Source organism: Verticillium nonalfalfae (genome assembly GCF_003724135.2).
Source record: "Verticillium nonalfalfae strain VnAa140/NRRL 66861 chromosome Unknown scaffold_252, whole genome shotgun sequence".
In the NCBI taxonomy this organism is placed as follows: Eukaryota; Fungi; Ascomycota; class Sordariomycetes; order Glomerellales; family Plectosphaerellaceae; genus Verticillium; species Verticillium nonalfalfae.
The window spans coordinates 1-18,455 of record NW_021167477.1 but is presented as its reverse complement, the minus strand read 5'-3'; the positions used below and the strand labels follow the sequence as shown (position 1 = coordinate 18,455).

Here is an 18,455-nt window from a genome sequence, read left to right as displayed (position 1 = left end):
CCTTGATGTCCGGGACCTTGCCCAGTACAGCAACAGGACACTCTCGGCATCTGGGGGTTCATTTGCTTTGAGCCGCCCCCCCCGCCTCCTCCTTTTTTTTTTTTTTTACTTCCCCAGGTGGCGGCGGCGGCATGTAAACGGCACCTTTTGCCCCTTTCCATCTCGCAAGGCGTCCCCGGAAGAGGTGAGGAGGAAGGAGCTGGAGACTTGCCAAGTATGCCCAGTTTGTCGGCATCGATCTTCCAGTGCCGGGGGCCCGAGCCCCTGCTCCAAAGATAGGTCCCGGTCGCACGAACGGCTCGGCCGGGCGAGGTGGGGCCTGGCGTCGATATATGGCCTGATTTTCGGCAATGTTTGATGGGCTGGCGCGTGCCGGGAGTAGGAAGGAGGGGCAGAAGGGCGGGGGCATGGATATTCGCTGCTTGTCCCGGCAGAAAGAGAGAGAGAGACAGAGAGAGAGGGATATGACGGAGGCGACAGCAGTTTACTTCGTCGGAGGGCAGTAGTCAAAGTCAACATGTTTGAAACAGACTCTGCCGATGGGCCTCGACGTCGTCTGCGATACAGTGGCTCGACAGGGTGGTGTCATACACGTCGACGTCGACTGGGGCTGCTTCGGTACGTTCGACACGTCCCAAAGGGGGAGGACCCTTGAAAGCTCGGCAGAGCTTGGAGCTGTGCTGCCGCCTGCCTGGGAAGCTCGGGTAGGTAACGCAGGTAGGTAGGCAGGTAGGGGGGGTACGTCCGTTCGATCTGGGGAGACAGGCTGGCCCTCTGGATCTCGGGTGATGCCTTTGTTTGCCACGTTACTGGAGGGCCCTGCAGCTCCAAAGTATATGTTTGTCGCAGCATGGGGGGGGGGGGGGACGGACGTGGTGCGTCCCGAGCGAGCCAGCGGCCAGGGGATGCACCAACGAGGAAAGGAGGAGATGGACCAGTGGTATAATTTACGACAGGAGATCCTACATGCATACCCGGCTTTTCGGAAAGAACACGCCATCGATCTCTAGAGCGGCCCGTACGCTGCCTTGTTTTTTCATTATTTTCGATCCGCGGCGGCGGCGGCAGGGGTTCAGATTATCGGGGGGTGGGAAGCGAAGTACTGCCTACCCGGCAGTACATCTTTTCATGTTTTGTTGTATTTTTATTTCATCTTGGGCGTCGTCGCTCTCTGCCCACTCACCGTGTTGGGCACCACCAGACCGGGAGGAATGGTGATGGAGGAACAGGGGCCGGGGTGGGCAGCACTCTACGGCCGTCGAGACGCGTACACGGGCCCGTTCGACGATACCAGGGTTTGGCATTTTCGGCTGTACCTATGTCTAATGCTGAGGAGGAGTCGTGAACGTGCAAAGTAGGGGGGAGGAAAGGGGGGGGGGAACCCCCGTACTTGGTCGTCGGGAACAATGCCTCTTCGGTCTCCCAGGATCAGATTTGGATCTGCCCAGGTCATTCCCATCTACCCTCGCCCGCCGCGGAAAGGCATCCGGCCTCCCAGAAACGCCTGCGCTGATGACTCCTTGTCTTGCTGCTTCCTCCATTCTGAACACCCCCTTTCACACTCGTACTCGTACATGTCCTCCATGCGCCCCATGCCATCCTAGAGCCCTCCCTTTTCTCCTTCCGTGCCCAACCTGCTTTCCCGGTCGCCGCGGACGGGGGCGGGGGCGGGTGGGCGCAAGAGTAATGGGGACGCAGGTTTCCTTCGCCAGTCGAGAGTGTCAAGTTGACGCCTCTCGTGACGCGTCACCGAAACAGGGAGACAGACGCGGCATGGCCTAGATGAGCGTCGGTGCCGTGTTCTTGGACCACCCCTTGGCCCGCATCTGGGCCTCGACCTGCTTCCAGATGGCCTCGACGACCTCCTTGTCGCGGAAGCGCGCGGCGTCGCCGGCGCCGGGGACGGCGCCCACGGCGTGCCGCGGCCTGTCGACGCCCAGCTGCATGACGCGGTGGCCCCAGTTGCGCACGTTCTCGGGCGGCGTCTCGCCGCGCCACCCGACAAAGATGCCCTGGACGTGGCGGAAGAGCTCCTGGGGCTGGTTCCACTTGTAGTTTTTAAACTGCCACGTCTGGCCCGTCGTGAAGACGGCCACGACGCGGTTCCAGTACTCGGGCTTGAACTGCTCGGGGCCTTCGACGAGGATGAAGCGCATGGGGCGCGCCGGGTCAATGTCCTTGAGGACGCGGGACACGTGGAGCATGCCCGACGACGACGAGGCGCTGCTGCTGTCGGGGGCGACGTAGCGGCCCTGCTCGAGGAAGGAGCGAATGTTGGACATGCGCAGGATGGACGAGGCCGAGGGCGAGAGGAGGATGATGGGGTCGGGCCGGCGTGAGGGTGCCTTTTGGTTGAGCGCCAGGGAGGGGTTGGCGGAGACGGGGTTCGGGCCCGTGCCGGGCTTCTTCTGGATGAACGGTGCTGCGAGCTTGCGGACGTGGGAGAAGTCCTGGCGACGATTCGTCGAGCGTCAGCTGCGTGTCTCTTGCTTCTTGTCGCCTGCTACGCGCTCTTCTCGTTGCGCCGCATGGCCCCCTCCTGTCAGAGGGGGCGAGGAAGGGGGGGGGGGGGGGGGGGAGAAAAACATACCGTGGGCTTGACGCCGCGAAGGACGGAATTGCGATCGCCCATCCTGCGCTCGCCGTTGTAGATGACAGCCAGCCGCGGGTCTAGCGTTCCGCGTCCACTCCGTGTGACGGCCGCCGACGGCGCAGCCTTGACGGCACTCGCCGCGGCGGCGCCGTCCTTGCCCTCGCCGGCCAGCGGCCTGATGTGCTCCGACTCCTCGCTCGCACCCTCGAGCCAGGTGAAGAGATCGAGCCGCTCCACAAAGGCGAGGTTCTGCACCTTGCCGAGGGCGCCGAGGTCGTCGTTGAGCCGCGTGGCCGAGGCGTTGTACTCGGGGATGGCGACATCCTTGTTGAGCCACGCAAAGTAGATGGAGCGCAGGTCGACGGGGCGGTCGCTGCTGATGAAGCGCGTCGGCGTGCCGAGGCTGATGGAGACTGGCCGCGGGTGAGGGAAGTGCAGGTGTGTGGCTCGGGCGAGGGGGGCCTCGTCGGCGGCGTCTGGGGAGGCTGAGGGGATCGCGGCGCGCTTGGAGGCGATGGACTGGCGCAGGAGGAGCAGCGGGTCCTGCTCGGCGGACGCCATTGTGAGGAGGTGCGTGACGGGGCAGTGTCGATGATGTGTCCCTGGCGATGGCAATTGGGTTGGAAAGGCGAGGCTGAGGGGGTTCGAAGTCGGTGGTCAAGGATGATGTCGTCGCTGATGGTGTTGTATTGTGTGGTTGAAGCTCTGGTGAGCTCTCGTTGGAGCTGCCAATTTTCCGACGTCGGTAGCGCGACCTCTATGCGTGAAAGCGATGTCTGGGGGCAAGGTCGTTCGTTATGCAACTATCCGTGAGCGATGCCTTCACAGGCCCAAGTTCTTATCGTTTCTCAGCCTTTCGTTCTGCTTTTCCAGTCACGTCTCGAGGCTGCGAAGCATGAACAGAGAGTTTTCTTTAATCATAATAGCCTAATCTCTGTCATTGTTCTGTGCTTGCTTCAGGGAACCGCTATCCTGCACCCTCCGAAGAGCGATGGCCACAGCACGGCATCAAACATCCATGACAAAGTTCACCCTCATTCATCCTGCCATGCCCATCGATTTTTGACCAAGATGGGCGCAACCTTTTGTTGTTTGTCGCCTTTCCCATCACGTTCCGTCATAATCGGCATTGGTGATGGATACTTCTGAGCCTTCGCGCCTCGGCCTGAATTCCTTTCGGAGACCTGAAGCTCCCTTGCCGCGGCCATGATAAACACAAACACCCAATCCTCTGGATTCGTGCTTGCTGTTCGCTGGACATGTGGGACTCGTTGGCAGGTGCTCTGGGAGATCAAATTCAAAGTCCAGCACAGCCAGGTCCGAGTCTGTCGGGTTCCGCCTGACGGGCTTCGACGGCATCGCCTCCCACCACTCTTTCGTCTTCGACGAGGGGCCGCCCTCCTGGCTGTACGTCGTGGACCTGGGCGAGCTCTTCTGCGAGGCCGAGATGACTGTCCACGAATCAGCTCCTGCCAGGTTCCCAGGCGGTCGGGTTTGGGAAAAGAAGGATCTGGGGTGGCCCGTGGCAGAATCTTCGACGAGAGGGGGCGTCTTGATACGAGTGGCTTCCTGCGTTGTTACGTATTAGGTAGGGGTCTACCGTATGCACGAAGGTGGAAAACATGCGAGGGTCACAACTTACCCCTCCTGGATAGCCAGAGGTGTAGTAGTCTGCATCTCGTCGGTTAGCCGTGGACCCCACCTCCAGAAGCAATGCTACACGAGAAGCAATGCTACGCACCGAGCTGCATCTCCTTGGATGGTGTGACGGGTGGTGTGCTTCCGGCGAGTAATCCTCGAACCGAACTCGCAGCACTGGTGGCCGAGGCACCAGACCCCTTTCGATGCCAGGGTGCCTTGCCGAACCATCTCTTGCCGAACTTGTTGCTGCCGGTTTCGCCCCTGAGCCACGACGCTGATCTAGCCAGACTCCTGACTGCGCGCAGCGGGTCTGCTCCGTTCTCCACTTGAGCTTTCTCTGGAGCGCTGCATCCATGCGGCAGACTGTCGTTGGACGCCAGGTCAGACTGAGAGCTCGCTGGCGAGCTAGGCAGGCGCGCTGATGATTTGTTCTGCAGCCGGTCAAGAAATGTTCGCCCCAGGAGCGTCCGTCTGAGGCCCGTCGTGGCCGTCGCCGTGACTTCCTTCTCTTCAGATAGTTGCACCCCAAACACGACATCGAGAGGCGAAATCTCGTCCATTTCAGCTCTTGGAACGACTCTGCGCGTGCTCTTGAAAGAGCTGTCGCTCCATTCACGCAGCCTCTGCGACGAGGGACCCTGTAGGGATGCGACGTGGGCTTCCTCGGAGGCATAAGGGCTCATCGGTGTGGCCGGCTTCAGCATCGAGAGGGAAGGCGAGTTTGGTGCCGACGTCATGGAAGGCTGTGCCTTCGGCGTGAGGCATTTGGGTGACGGACCGTGATCATCGCTGCCTCCCATGCGACGCCCTGGAGGATCGCTGATGGACTTGAGAGATCGACTCCGCCAGCTGAACAGCTTGCTCGGCGTGATTCTGCGTAGGTCGACAACCGCAATTTCGCGTTCAGCCCAGTAGCCTTCAGGAAACCATACCTATTCGAATCCCTCTCGGGCCGGACGAGGAGGGTCAAGGTTGCGCTGCCTAGTGTTCAGCTGCGGTGCCGGCTGGCTGCTCGCAACCGTTCGATATGAGGACGTATGTGGTTGGCTGATTGGGATTTTGCTAAAATATCCACCCATCTGGTGTGGCCTCGGTGTGCTTGATCCATCACAGCTCGGCGTCGATACGTGAGGGCTGGTTTCGAGCAGGGCAGTATGGAACGAGATGCGACGCGAGGCATCTGCTTCACGCGAAGAGCTGCTGCTCGGCACCGTTAGGTCGACCAGATGATTGAACAGCTCTGAGTAGAGTTTCCTACCTTCGCCTGCGGCTGTTTGGGAAATAAGACGGCGCCTGTCTTTTCGGTTGGGGATATGTAGAAGCCATGGCTTTGGTGCGTAGTCCCCACCGCCGGTTGCACGCCAAAGCTCGTAGAAGTCTACTGCAGCAATCACATCAGGATGGGAGGGACACCCATCAAGCCATTCTGAAGAGGGGCGATATGTAATGGATGCTCACGCCGAAGGTCATGGTTGATGCTAGGATGTCGTCTACTCGAAGGAGTGGCCAGGCTAAGACAGAACATGGACTCGCCATGACCCTACCGCAACGCGGATGCCAGCCTTTTCAGGGCGCCATGTGGTTTCTTCAGCTCTTGGTCGGATCACGGGAAGTAGTGACCCCGGTGTTGGTCTGGATCATAAACAAGTCATATAAGTAAGGTAGGTGCTAGCCACCGAACAGCTGGTGCCCAGAGCTGTGGCTACCCGTCCCACGTCATTTTCGGAACCGCCTGGATCGCCGTTCGACTGGCGGGTATCAAATCAAAAACCCTTCAACGCCTCTCGTGATGCCATGCCTGCCATTGCCTTCCGGGGAAGAAGAAAAAAAAGAAAGGGAAGTGCCCGAAAGTGCCAGTCGTCAAGCGAATGCTGGGTCCTTTCTGGAAATTACAAATCCATCATCGTGTCGTCGCCGTCAAATGCGGGGCCTTCCGGCTCGGCCACAACGCCACGTCCTCTGCCGGCAATGAGCTCTCGCCTGATCTCAGGGGCGATGGCGGGATGGCCGTGCGTCAGGAGCAGATCGAGAAGCGCCTCTCGCTGGTCCTCGCTGAGATCGTTGCGGTAGCGCTGTGCGAAAGAGAGAAGGCTCTGGTGGAAGATGACGGGCAGAGACTTGACCATGTCGCCAGACACGGCCTGGCCCTCCTTCACCGAGGCGGGATCCACGCTGCGGAAACGCAAAAAGTGAAAGACGACCGAGTCGATGACCTGGTAGGGCAGGGCGTACTTCTTCTCCAAGAGCGTCTTGATGAACACGTTGGCAGCACCACCGCCCTCGGTGCCCTGCGACGCCTCCTGCGCGGCGCTATCGTCCTGTCAGCGTGTGGGGGTTCTCGCGAGCCTCGCTCATGGCACGGTGATAGCTTACATTTCCGTGATGCCCTTCAGGGCAGCGGCGGAGTGAAGAACGGGGACCGACACCCGGGCGAGGACAGCCGAGATGATGTGTGCCTCGCGCAGCGTGCAGTTGCTGGACAGCAGCGGAAAGAGGAAGCCGAGGAAGAAGGCCCTGGGCTTGTACAGGCTCTTCTTGAGGGCGTTGAAAAGATGGACGTTGAGTTTCTTGGTCTCGTAGATGTCCTCGCGCACCTTGTCGATCATGACAATCTCCATGAACTTCTGGCACGTGGCGGGGGTCGAGGCGGTGAATATCCTCGTCGCCTGGTACGCGGCGTTGGGCGTCCACTTGGCGGGCTCGGTCACCTCGATAATGTCCTCCCAGTGCGGCAGCGTCGGCAGGATCTTGAAGGGCTTGGGGAGGGCGCCACTCTTGTAGCGAGAGAGGATCTGGCCAATCCTGCACTGCTGTCAGTCTGCGGTTTCTGCACTGTCCGCTCGGCGGATACTTACTTGGTGTAGGCCTCGACAACTTTGGGGGGGAGCTCATAATCGTCTACCGGCAGACCAGCCTCCCGACGCGCTTCGGCGGCCTCGTGTGCGGCAATCTTGTCAAGAATGAGCTCGGTCAGATTGGTGCCGCCGCCGCCGCCCATGTCGTCGTCCCCACCCTTGGTGCCCCAGCCGGCCTCTTTCAGCATGTCCGACGGCTCCTCGCCTGCGTCGGGCATGAATTTGCGGTACATCTCGAGATCCTCGGGGTCCAACTCGATCTCCTCTACGACCTCGTCTTCGTCGCCCCACGCCTCGTCGTCATCGTACTGGCGGTCCTCGTCGGGCGCCTCGATACCGTACCTCGCCTCAATGCCGAACATGTCGACCGTGGGCTTGGCTGCCGGTTTCGGCCCCTCATCCTCCTCGGCAAGTTCGCGGCCCAACCTCAGGATGTTCTGGCTCTGCTTGTTGTCGACATAATTCTCGTCGTCTTCGTTGGTCTTCTTTCCCTTCTTGACCTTGGGCGCCTTGTTCTTGAGGATGCCGGTCGCGAGGATGTCGTCCTGGAGAGGGTTGTGGCGCCGCGCTTGACGGTCGGTGGATGGCGCTGCCTTGCCCATGATGTCTGTGCCGTCGGTCTCTGGTCGTCGAGATGGTTCTTTGTGCGGTCGTATCAGGTGTCCCGGCGATGTGAAGGGGGCTCAAGCAGGCACTCGTCGTGGAGTCGGCTTGCGATGTTGATAGCACGATCCAGATTTTTTTATTTTTTTCTTATCGCACTTGCCCCGCGATTAGTGCCCTCAGTTCGGGAAGGGAATAAGTGGAGAATTGCGCAGCTTTTGTCCAATGGGTATCTCGTATTTCCCACGACTGACGTCCTTCGATGCGCCCCCGCCAAACCCCCCACCATGGCATTCGATTCACTTCGTCGCCTCAAACTCATCATCTTGTGAGTAAACCGTCATGCAGCAACAGTCCACCCAATCTCTGCTCTATTTACACGTCGTCGTTCCCTTACACTCTATATTTCATCCATAGAGGCCACGAGCATCATAGTCTCTGAACATGCCCACAGAATTGGAGGAGGTATGTAAGCCAGCGATAGGTCCTCTTGGCTCGCCGTGCCGGTCATGACTGACATGCGCCAGCTCGTCGGCTTCATCGCCAGCGCCAGCCCCCAGATTCGGCTTCTCGCCGTAGAGAATCTCATTCCATACTCAACAACACATCCGGCCATCTTTAAGACTGAGAACTTGCTGCCAGTCAAGAATCTCACATTATTGACGCAAGATCACCCGGTACGAGACCCGTTCGCACTAGGCCAATGTAGTGGACAGATGCTAACACTTTTCAAAGAAAATTGCCGAACATGCCATCACAATATTGGTCAACCTGTCGGGCGAGCAAGACGTTCTCGAACTTCTTGCCGCCAACGACAAGTTCGTGGACGCCGTGCTCGCGAGGGTCGTCGTACGTCAAATCATAAATCTCCCACTGAACGAACCCGTGGAAAACTGACCCCTTCTCCTTTGTTCCCCCTTCCTCAGAAACCGACAGAACCCAACGCCAACCTGCTGGCCATGCTCCTGGCCAACCTCGCCAAATGGGATGGCCTGAAGAAAATCTTCAACAAGAAGCAGCCGGCTCCCGAGGCGCTCCAGTCCAACGACATGGTCATCAACCAGCTCCTCGACCTCTTCGTCAAGGGTGCCGAGGGCACCTACAACAAGGCCGCCGACTACGACTACCTCGCCTACCTCTTCGCCGACCTCGCCAAGCACACCGAGATTCGCCAGTACCTCGTCACCAAGCAGGCCTACGACGACGTCGTGCCCCTCGCCAAGCTCCGCGTCTTCACCGAGCACAAGTCGGACATCCGCCGCAAGGGCGTCGCGAGCACCATCAAGAACGCCGCCTTTGAGGTCGCGGCGCACCCGACCTTTCTCGCCACCGACGACATTGACATATTGCCGTACATCCTGCTGCCCATCATGGGCGACGAGGACTATGACGAGGACGACATGATGGGCATGCTGCCCGACCTGCAGCTGCTGCCGCCGGACAAGAAGCGCGACACGGACCCGCGGATCATGCAGACGCATATCGAGACGCTGATGCTGCTGACGACGACGAGGGACGGACGCGAACTCATGAGGGAGGCCAAGGTGTATCCCATCATCCGGGAGACGCACTCGCGGGTGGATGATGAGGAGGTGAGAGAGGCATGCGACAGGCTGGTGCAGGTGTTGATGGCGGACGAGGAGCCAGATGCAGAGTCCAGGGTCAAGGAGGTGGAAGACGAGGAAGAGCAACTCGTCGAGGTTTAAGATACGATAGACAGCACGGAAGAAGATTGAAGAACATGGCCGAACACTGCGCATTCCCACCAAGTGTCACTGGCCCACCCGGTCATGCTGGCCTGTGTCCCTCTATAATAGCTTCTCATTCGCAGCTCATCCGTCAGGATACTCTCCGGAGCTCCTTCCCATGTGTGCTCCTGTAGTCTGAGGCATGGTTATTCCGTCTTGATGTCAACTTTGCTCTTGTCTATCGCCAGTCAGTCCTAGCATGCAAGGTTTGGGTCTGACAACGTACAAAAAGCAACATAGCCTTCAAAATGCTTCGCCTTGTCCTTCGTATCAGGATAATACCAAGCCGCGTTCTCCAGCTTTGTGTCTGCGAACATGTCAGCGTTTGGCACCAGAACCCAGGCGCAGCTGTTCATCTCAAAAGTCATGAAACAGCGCCGCGAGGGGACGCACCCCCAGTTTTGACATTGTAATATTGTGCATCGCCCTTCCACGGGCAGTGCGTGGAATGTCCCGTCGGACCCTCAAGGAGCTCGCGCGTTAGCGATCCGGGCGGGAAGTACACGTTGCCCTCTACCTCCTCCCACTCGGTAGTCTCGGCAACGGTGACACCGTTGACGGTGGCAGTGGCTCGGCCAGTGTGTGTCATCGTAGCGATTCGTGCTCCAAAACCGACAATCGGTCTTTAGTGTTCTAAGGAATGAGGGATGAAGTGGATAATGCTGTGCGTGTGAGGCAAAGGACGACAGGTTGATCGGGAATCTCGTGCGGGGGATATGATCCATCACGTCATGATTAATTGCGTCGTATGCGGGCGCTGTCGAATCAAATGCCGAACAAACTTTCGTGAGTTTGTAATCATCTTGAAATCAAAGAAAATAAAAGCAGATCATCCTGTTCCTATGTATGCTATGAATCACCCCATGCGCCGGGGTATAAGTATGCTCAAACGGCCTGTGGTGCCCTGTCAAGCATGGCTTGGCCCGTCTGTAACGCGAAATGCTGAAAAGGCCAAACTCGTCGTCGTGTCATGAAGTAAGAAATTGCAGTTTCCCGCTTAGAGGTCAATCAGATCAACCTCTGAGAAGTCAGGAGGATTCCGCCCGTATACGACCCGGACCTTACTATCCAGTGCGGTTCCCTCGTTGCTGATGTGGATGTTTTCGGTATACTCTCTCGTCAACCGTATTTCGTCGTCGCTGACACCCAGGTCATCGCGAGGAATCCAGACAGTCGGCATGCGGGCTCGAAGTGCCGTATGCTTAAAAGATTCCTGCACCAGTGCATTCCTCTCTTCAGGCATCAAATCCTCAATCTCGTCGGCGACGCCCCCGTACAGCGCTTCTCCTATGGCACGCTGAGCCTCCAGATCTTTCTGACGTTGATGTCTGCGATAGTATGCCGCATTTCTCACGGCCGAAGGTGCTTCCACTTTCTTCCACGTAGCAACATTGCGAAGACCTTGGCCTCCCTTGACCGCCAAGTTGCGAACGCCCTTGACAGGGTTGTATCCTCGTTTCTTCGTATCATTGCGTGAAAGTCCCTGAAGCTCAATCTCGTCGTCTTCTCTGCCACGAGAGTCGCCGATGCTCCCATCCAGGCGTTTCTCGGCATCAGCGCCGTCAGTGTCCTGATCAGTCTCTTCGACCATGCCAAATCGTCGAAGCTGCTCCTGGTGGAAGACCTCGTCTCGAATCGCAGCCTCGTCTTCGCCCGTCACCGGCAGATAGCGGAAGAGCGGGGAGAAAGACCGATTGAGTAAAACTTGGTAGCAAATTGTGAGACCAACAGTGACCAACATGATGATGGCTTGGGGCTGCTGGGGTCGGTTGTTCTCATCTCTGGCAACGAAAAACATGCCAGCCATGCTGAGCTCCATGACATACAGCCCGGTGAACAGCTGGTTGATGGCTCGTGGATACAACACACCGCCAGTGTCGATCCCGGCGCGCACGACATAGAGCAGACAATACTTCTGAGCCAGCAAAAGAAGGCCAAAGGTAATGCAGGCAAAAATATTGATGAGGGGCGCAGTGACCGAATAGATAAGCCCAATACAGGCAAAGTTGGTGTAAACGGGGAAGAGATGGCCCCACTTGATGCCACTGAGAGTTGTGTTACGAGTCCACTTGTTGCGTGCTGTTGTATCCAGCATCTTGGCCAGCACGTACCAGACCAGGAGAGCACCAATCTGGAGCAACGCACCGGAGCTGGATGACAGCGCCTGGAGTATCATGTACGAGAAGAAGTAGTTTGCAGCCTGAGGCAGATTGTCTGCTAGCACTGTCCAGATGTAGTCGACTTCGTTGAATTTCTGCAGGTTGGCAAACAATTCGTCTGCAGCGCCGGCGAAGAAACTGGCAACGGAGACAACAAGGAAGACTTGGACGAAGAGAAACATGAAGTAGAATTGCTGTACGAATTCCGTCTTCTGTGCGCCCGTCTTAGCACCCTTGAAGTCGGCGAGCAAATCCAGTAGGATGGGGACCAGGATGAGAACGAGGGCAAGGATGAGAGGCGGAAGAATACCAGCGATACCGCCGGCGATCTGGTAAACCGTGTTGTTATTCTCGATCCACCGGAGCCATGATATGGAAGTGAGCTTATCAATGTTGGCAAGCGCAGCCGTCCAAGCAACTGGGACAGCCCAGAAGATGACCATGGCCGTGATGAGCAAGGTGACAGCTCCGGTTCGGAACCACTCGTCCCACCACTTGATCGCCATGTTGCTCCATATGACATCATTAGGCGAGACTTCGTTGACGCGGGGTGCCATTTGCTTGGGCAGATGGTGAATCAGACTTTGGCAGGCCATGTGAGCCGAGATTTGCTCATTAAACTGAATAAACGCTGAATTCATGAGTGGGTAGCGCTCAGGGTGCGCCTGATCTTCCCGAATCTCCAGGTTGAGACGCGCAAGCTCCGTTCGGCACCAGTAGATTGTGTCGACCTTTTTGCCAAAGGTAAGCCATGCAAGCCAAGTGGGAAACCCCCATCGCGGGAGACGATGCCTGGGTCGCTTGCTGGGCTTGACGTATTTGCGCCAAGCAGCATCCGGTTCGCCAAGGCCATCGGTGGCCTGGTAGTCTTTGCCAGAGTACGAAGCAGGGTCGTACTCAATGGCGGGCAATTCGTCATCACCCATCCCTGGGATCCATGATTTAACGCGCTCAGCGAAAGTTTTGGGAGTCTTCTTCTGACCAAATGGAAATTCGGACCCCTCTTGCATTTGAGGGACAGGCGACGCGAATCCGCCGGGAGGAGCTCGCCAGAACTGATACCATTGCCGCTTCTCATTGTCGTATAGGTTGTTCAGGTTACTGACCTTGCGAATAGTGTTCCCGTTTGCAGTAGTGTCATAGTTGGAGAAGGCCTTGACAATCTGTGACGTATCCGATGCATCGCGCGAATGAGTGCTGTGCACTCTCTCAGCCGCATCTGTTGTCCTCGAGTGGCACTCAGCGCTGTCGGTAGTTCCTGGTCGAACGTTCTCTCCCCTCACAGCCTGGATGCGTGCATGGTCGGCAGACCCTCGGGTGTATGTGGCATGTTCGCCGGCGCCCGGTGAATTGATTCTCATGAAGCCGTTGGTGGTATTTACACCGTCTTCAACATCATGGCCGAGCGTCTTGAAGCCCATACCGGCCTTGCCCACACCGCCACGGAGGCCTTGCCCGACCTTCTCCAGGCCGCCGCTTAGCAAGCCAAAGCCAAAGCTCCCGTTCTCGGTCTCATGCTCTGGCCTGTCCCCGTCATCAATATGGACATGGCTGTTTCGTCGGTTTCCGCTCTGCTGGTGCTGGTCGACCGCTTCACTGACGTCATGTGGCACCTCTTCGTGCGCGCCAGAACTCACGCCCTGTCCCGCTTCAGCCATTTGATGCGCTGCGGCGTCTTCCTGTTTGCGTCTGAGCTCCATGTCGGCCTTGGTAGGCGCCTTGCCATGAGATGCCTTGCGGGCCTTTTTCTCGTCCTTTTTCCTCTGCTTGAGTTGATTCTTCTTGGCCATCTTGATGAGATCCGTTTCCGCCGACTCGAGCTGTCGGTGAATCTGAGTACGAAGTTCGATCTTCTCCAGGAGCTGGCCCAAGTCTCTGTTGAGCCAGACATTGCGGATGCCGCCCGGGAAAACGTCAAACAGACCCCTGATACCTTCTTCAGTGAGCCATTTTGGGGGCACGTTGTTGACGAGGACAGTTGTGGCGGAAGCACGGAGGCGATGTTCAGCACTTGTCAAGTGATCTTGGCGAATCTTGATATAGACGCGGAGTTCGAAGTAGAAGACGACGCATACCCAGGAAATGACCAAAATTGCCATGATCAGATGGGCCCAGTACCGACTTGAATTCTCGCGTGAAATATTGGACATGGTGAGAGTGTCAAGGCCTCGCGGGGGGCCGGTTTGTCTGTTGTTGCTGCTCGTGCTGTTCTGCCCCTTCGGACGGCCGCCAATGACGTCTTGGCCCTCGCCACCGATGTAGTTGATGGGAACCAGAATGGGTATCAGAATACACATCATGGGGACGAAGATGATGAGCAACGTCTTGAGAAATCGTAGGAAGAAGTAGGCGTCTAAGCCGCACCGTCTGATAATGTCGCGGTCGCTGAAGGTCCATAACGTTTTGATGAGTTGTACAGGATTCCGTGGCGGTGGGTCTGTTCGTTCGCGCTCGGGGGCGAGATATGTTTTCGGTTTGCTGCCATGCCGTCAGTTAGAAAATGGACCGTTCCCCAGGGTGAGAGGAAGAGGACTGACAAGATGCGGGCAAGTCTATTCCGTAGTAGGAGAAAGATGCTGATTTGGACGGCGAAAATGATCACGGAGGCCGCCAAGGCTGCCAGGAAAGCATTGAGTCCTGTGCCAGCTCTTGATTCGGCGCTGCCAGGCGCGCCCTGGGATGGCTCGTCCGCCATGATCGCTGCAGGAGACAAACCCCAGGGTCAAGCAGATCTTGCTCTAATCTGGCTGACGGGCTTTGCGATGCTATCGTTGGAAAGGGTGAAGAATGTCGACTGTGTCCTAGTATTTGTGGGTTGTCGTGAGCCTACTGAGCCAGGAGCGTGTTCGGAGGTGCGTAAAGGAAGCGGAAATGAGTATTGTGCCGTCGATTCTTTTTCTCAAGGTAGGTGGGTGGATGTCGATACACTCCGAGAGAATGGCCGTATGCCAATGGACCACCGGGTACAAATGCCTTGAAAACACAATGATCGCTAAAAGAGAGAAACAAGGTCGACGATCTGGGTGGTGGGTGTGGGGAGAAGGAGGGAGCCAAAATGTAGGAAAGGCGGAGTTTCATAGGGACGGAGGGAGTTCACGAGGGGATCGTCGTCACCGGCGGCCAGTTCGTCATTCCCCAGGCCTCTTCGAAGGCATGGATGGCACAGAGCTTCTGGCGATGCGGTGCGACTTTGCCTGTGAGCCAGACGTATCTACCGTGGACAGACCGTGATGGAACCCACTGAATCGTCGCGCCGGGTGCTCTTGGTCTTTTGGGAAGTGGATCTGGGCACATTGATTGGCCATCCGACGCGACATGGACCAAATCTTGGAAAGAACAACTGGGGTCAGTGACATCAGCGGCTTCATTGGCCCTGGAGACGTTTGTCCGAAACAGGCCCCTGCCCCTGGCACTGCACCCTTTGGCCTGCACAGCGCCCTCCGTACCCTTTTGGTTCGTCAAAGACCTGGGCGTTACTAGCCGCCATCATTGCCTTCGCTGGACACAAGCCAGCTTGAGGCCGCCACCCTTTGACGACCTGAAATAGATCCGGCGCGCGCTTCTTTCAAATTCAAGATTCGACCTTGACAGGTCTAGAACCAGTTTTGCCCGCCCAAAATGCTACCCTGGTGGCGCCCGCCAGAGCCCCATGTCAGGTCTGTCAGGCGTGCTCGGTCAGTGAATCGCCACGTCTTCAGGACCCCTGCCGACCTCAAGTTGAAGCAAAAGCCAGGCGACGCGCTGGTGGTGGAACCTCACAGCAGACATGGTCGTATCGTCTCCGAACCCGAGATAAGTGGATATCAAATAGGCTAGCGAGATGGCATCGCCCGCCGTGCCCGCCCGCGCTTCCGTTACAACCCCCTCGCTCCCTGGTTTGACTTTTCGCTTGCCGACTCAGTGCTGAGGAGGACTGCCAGTCGGGAGATTGGACAGCTGTACTCACTGTCCAAGACAATCAATCAGGAAAAGAAATATCGCGTGTTGCTCAGCAAGAAACGCTTCTAGGACCCAGCCGCCTGCTGGTACCGTCCATCCAGACACTGATCAGCCACTCTACCAGCAATCAGGGCGGTGTCACTTGATGCTGCTTTAATGGCCACATTCCTAACGCCCCTTCGGCATCCCGGGGCCGCTCAGGCATGTTGATGCGCACCATGACGCCAACGCTCGTTGCTCGGGAGGACTGCTGCATCTCGTTGTAGGCAAGGAGCACCGTGATCCAGCTCTGAGTGAGGGTATGTCTCTTTAAATAGTATTGCGCTCATGTACGATGTGCATCAACGGCTAAGACGATTATGTGACACACGTATCGCCCCAAGCTGGGTTGTCTAGAAACATGGTGCTCTGAGAATCCTCATCGTCAATCATCTTCATCACGATGTCGCAATAGACAATCTACGCCCCAGAGGTACACAAATATGCAGCCCAGATCGGGTAGAATGCTACCAGTCCCAGATCGCTGTGTGGATGGGCATCCTTCCACTGATCATTCCGCGCCTTCACATGACGATTGCAGTGTATTAGGTCAGCAAATGCCAAGTCTCTACCGACCTCAGTGTGGTGTGGCGGGGAACAGCTGACCCTCCACCACGTCGCCGTCGCCAACATGCATGTGAGGACGTATCTATCAACACAGATACATCGTGGACCTATCGTGTATGAGGAGATCCACAACTCCCCTCTCGGTTAGCAGGACCTACAAGTTGGCTGATGAATCAAAGAGTAGGCAGATTGGGTGGCTGATTCCCATATAATATAGCTTTGTACCGAAACAAGTTCGCGGCGTTCCGTACTGTAGCACGCTCTCGAACGGAACCCAAATGCAATGTTCGATACCTCGATCACTATCTCCAGATCGGTTTCCGGTCTCGTGACTGTAGCAGCTGACAGATGAATTTCTTTGTGAAAACAAAAATATCTTGAAAAATAAGGGTTTGTCACCAAGGGTTTGTCACCGCTGACCACCTCGACTACAGATCAGAAAGGCCAACAACCTTTCTGATACCTCGCGGCCCCCCAGCGCAAGCTGCCACACACCGGTGGTCCGCGAAGAAATCAAAACAGAGTATCATACTTGCACATATCCATATGAAGTGGTTGACAAACAAGGGTATGGAATTATTTGCCGAAGGGCTCGACGGGCCACTTGCAGGCGCGAAGATGTATAATACTTCCTCCAATGCGCGCCCTGCAACGATTACAACCAAGCCTACGGGGGAACAAAAAAAAGTCATCCTACACAGCGCCTCCCTGGGAACCGTGAACCGTCGTGCTGGGGCTCTATCCACATGCGCGAAATGTTCAGTAACAGCTTCCTCTCTGCTTGCTCCAATCCCCCTCGCTTCTGCCTGCTCCTTTCTGTATTGTACCGCGCAAAACATTGCAAATCCTTGACGCCGGTGGACCGAAAGCAGAAAAGAAACAAGTTGTAACTGATGGTCCCCATGTCTGGTGATGCGACATCGCGAGGGGGAGGGCGCGTATTGGTTCCACTCTGTCGAACGAATATAGAAGCCGCTGCCGCCCTCACACACACTGTTCCTCGCCAGCAGCGCGTGCCGATTTAGAACATGCAGTCCAAGCAGCAGCAACACGCCAGCGCACCAGCGAGACCGGCGAGAATGCCGGTACCGGCGCCGCCACCGCCGTTGTTGTTACGGTTGTCCTGGTAGTAGCCGCCCTGCGGTGGGTAGGGACCGCCCTGAGGAGGTCCGTACATCTGGCCGGGCGGGGGGCTGTTGTACATGCCGGGGGGCGGGGGACCGTAGCCACCAGGACCACCGGGTGGGGGATAGGGGCTGCCCTGGGGACCGGGAGAGCCATAGTACGGCTGGCCGCCCATGTCGGGTCCGTTGGGAGGAGGGTAGTAGCCCTGGTTGGGGTCGTGGCCGGGAGGAGGTGTGGACTGGTAACCACCGTAGGCTTGTTGAGGGGCTTGAGGGCCAGCGCCGGCGCCGTAGGCGGGAGGATGATCTTCGGGTTTGGACATGGTGGTAGAGAGCTTGGGTTCTTTGACGGGGGGGGGGGTCTGATTCGTACTCAGGGTCGCAGACGAGGTCGAGTGTGATGATCGCCGGTCAAGAGGATGCGCGACTGGATAGATGGTAATCAGGAAGCGGCTCGTTATTTCTTCCCGGCTGCGCGTATCGCAAGAGAAGGGCGGGGGAGGGGGATGGTCGCTGCAGAATGGGCGATGGGAAAGGGAAGACAAGAACGAGAACGCCCTACCGACCGAAACGGGGGGCGAAGTCGAGTTGGTGAAGGCCAGGCCAAGCCACGGGGACGCGCACGTCCTAACCGGAAATAGACAGGGGTCTCAATGAAGCGAGGAAGCTTCTACTCGGGCAAAGTCCGGCGTCGTGAAAATGCTGAAAAGGTGATGAATACGAAAAAAGCTTCGAAATGGCCACGACACAATTGCGCGGTCCACTGGGAGTGATGGAAATAGGAGTAGGCCAGCAAGGCCAAGAAAGAAAGGAAAAAACAAAAAAGTCGCCGAGTCGATGCATTCATCACCATGACCATCACCATGCGCAAGCCCGACTCAGCCCCGAGAACGCCCAAACTCAGAACGTCTCAGCACGTGGAGTCTTGGGCAGGTCGGGTAGGCAGCCTGCAGACCACCAGAACCTAGAACCTAGGTACCTTCCGAGGGAGGAAAGCGCAAGGCAGCCGCCAATCGAATGGTCCGTGCACCTCCTTCCCACGGCTTGCTCCTGCCGTCCTGACGAGGGAGCTGAGCTATTGATGCCGATTATGCTTCCCTTTTCCAAGGGACCCAAGGACCGGACCTCGTGTAGGGAGCTGTCACATCATCACCGAAAGTCACCCAGAATGTGATCACGACGCATCT

At 57.3% G+C, this 18,455-nt stretch overlaps 7 protein-coding genes across 7 annotated transcripts; 1 reads left to right on the top strand and 6 right to left on the bottom strand.

Moving 5' to 3' along the window:
• Nucleotides 1–1,778: 1,778 nt before the first annotated feature.
• CDC73 (accessory factor associated with RNA polymerase II) lies at nt 1,779–3,154 on the bottom strand (the record flags this gene model as incomplete). The annotated part of the gene is made up of 2 exons (XM_028638695.1): nt 1,779–2,450; nt 2,591–3,154. 2 exons carry the CDS (start codon nt 3,152–3,154, stop codon nt 1,779–1,781), a joined length of 1,236 nt encoding a protein of 411 aa, XP_028490225.1.
• A 546-nt stretch (nt 3,155–3,700) lies between these two features.
• D7B24_004526 (uncharacterized protein) lies at nt 3,701–4,971 on the bottom strand (the record flags this gene model as incomplete). Its single annotated transcript, XM_028638694.1, has 3 exons — nt 3,701–4,162; nt 4,236–4,264; nt 4,335–4,971. The coding sequence occupies 3 exons, from the start codon at nt 4,969–4,971 to the stop codon at nt 3,701–3,703; spliced, it is 1,128 nt and encodes a 375-aa protein (XP_028490224.1).
• A 1,152-nt stretch (nt 4,972–6,123) lies between these two features.
• ENP1 (snoRNA-binding rRNA-processing protein) lies at nt 6,124–7,691 on the bottom strand (the record flags this gene model as incomplete). The annotated part of the gene is made up of 3 exons (XM_028638693.1): nt 6,124–6,544; nt 6,608–7,036; nt 7,090–7,691. The coding sequence occupies 3 exons, from the start codon at nt 7,689–7,691 to the stop codon at nt 6,124–6,126; spliced, it is 1,452 nt and encodes a 483-aa protein (XP_028490223.1).
• A 445-nt stretch (nt 7,692–8,136) lies between these two features.
• D7B24_004524 (uncharacterized protein) lies at nt 8,137–9,398 on the top strand (the record flags this gene model as incomplete). The annotated part of the gene is made up of 4 exons (XM_028638692.1): nt 8,137–8,157; nt 8,220–8,369; nt 8,428–8,541; nt 8,619–9,398. 4 exons carry the CDS (start codon nt 8,137–8,139, stop codon nt 9,396–9,398), a joined length of 1,065 nt encoding a protein of 354 aa, XP_028490222.1.
• A 188-nt stretch (nt 9,399–9,586) lies between these two features.
• D7B24_004523 (uncharacterized protein) lies at nt 9,587–10,029 on the bottom strand (the record flags this gene model as incomplete). The annotated part of the gene is made up of 3 exons (XM_028638691.1): nt 9,587–9,618; nt 9,667–9,747; nt 9,834–10,029. The coding sequence occupies 3 exons, from the start codon at nt 10,027–10,029 to the stop codon at nt 9,587–9,589; spliced, it is 309 nt and encodes a 102-aa protein (XP_028490221.1).
• Nucleotides 10,030–10,437: 408 nt separating this feature from the next.
• Nucleotides 10,438–14,294, bottom strand: D7B24_004522 (uncharacterized protein; the record flags this gene model as incomplete). The annotated part of the gene is made up of 2 exons (XM_028638690.1): nt 10,438–14,077; nt 14,137–14,294. The coding sequence occupies 2 exons, from the start codon at nt 14,292–14,294 to the stop codon at nt 10,438–10,440; spliced, it is 3,798 nt and encodes a 1,265-aa protein (XP_028490220.1).
• Nucleotides 14,295–17,165: 2,871 nt separating this feature from the next.
• Nucleotides 17,166–17,591, bottom strand: D7B24_004521 (uncharacterized protein; the record flags this gene model as incomplete). Its single annotated transcript, XM_028638689.1, has 1 exon — nt 17,166–17,591. One exon carries the CDS (start codon nt 17,589–17,591, stop codon nt 17,166–17,168), a length of 426 nt encoding a protein of 141 aa, XP_028490219.1.
• Between the last annotated feature and the right edge of the window lie 864 nt (nt 17,592–18,455).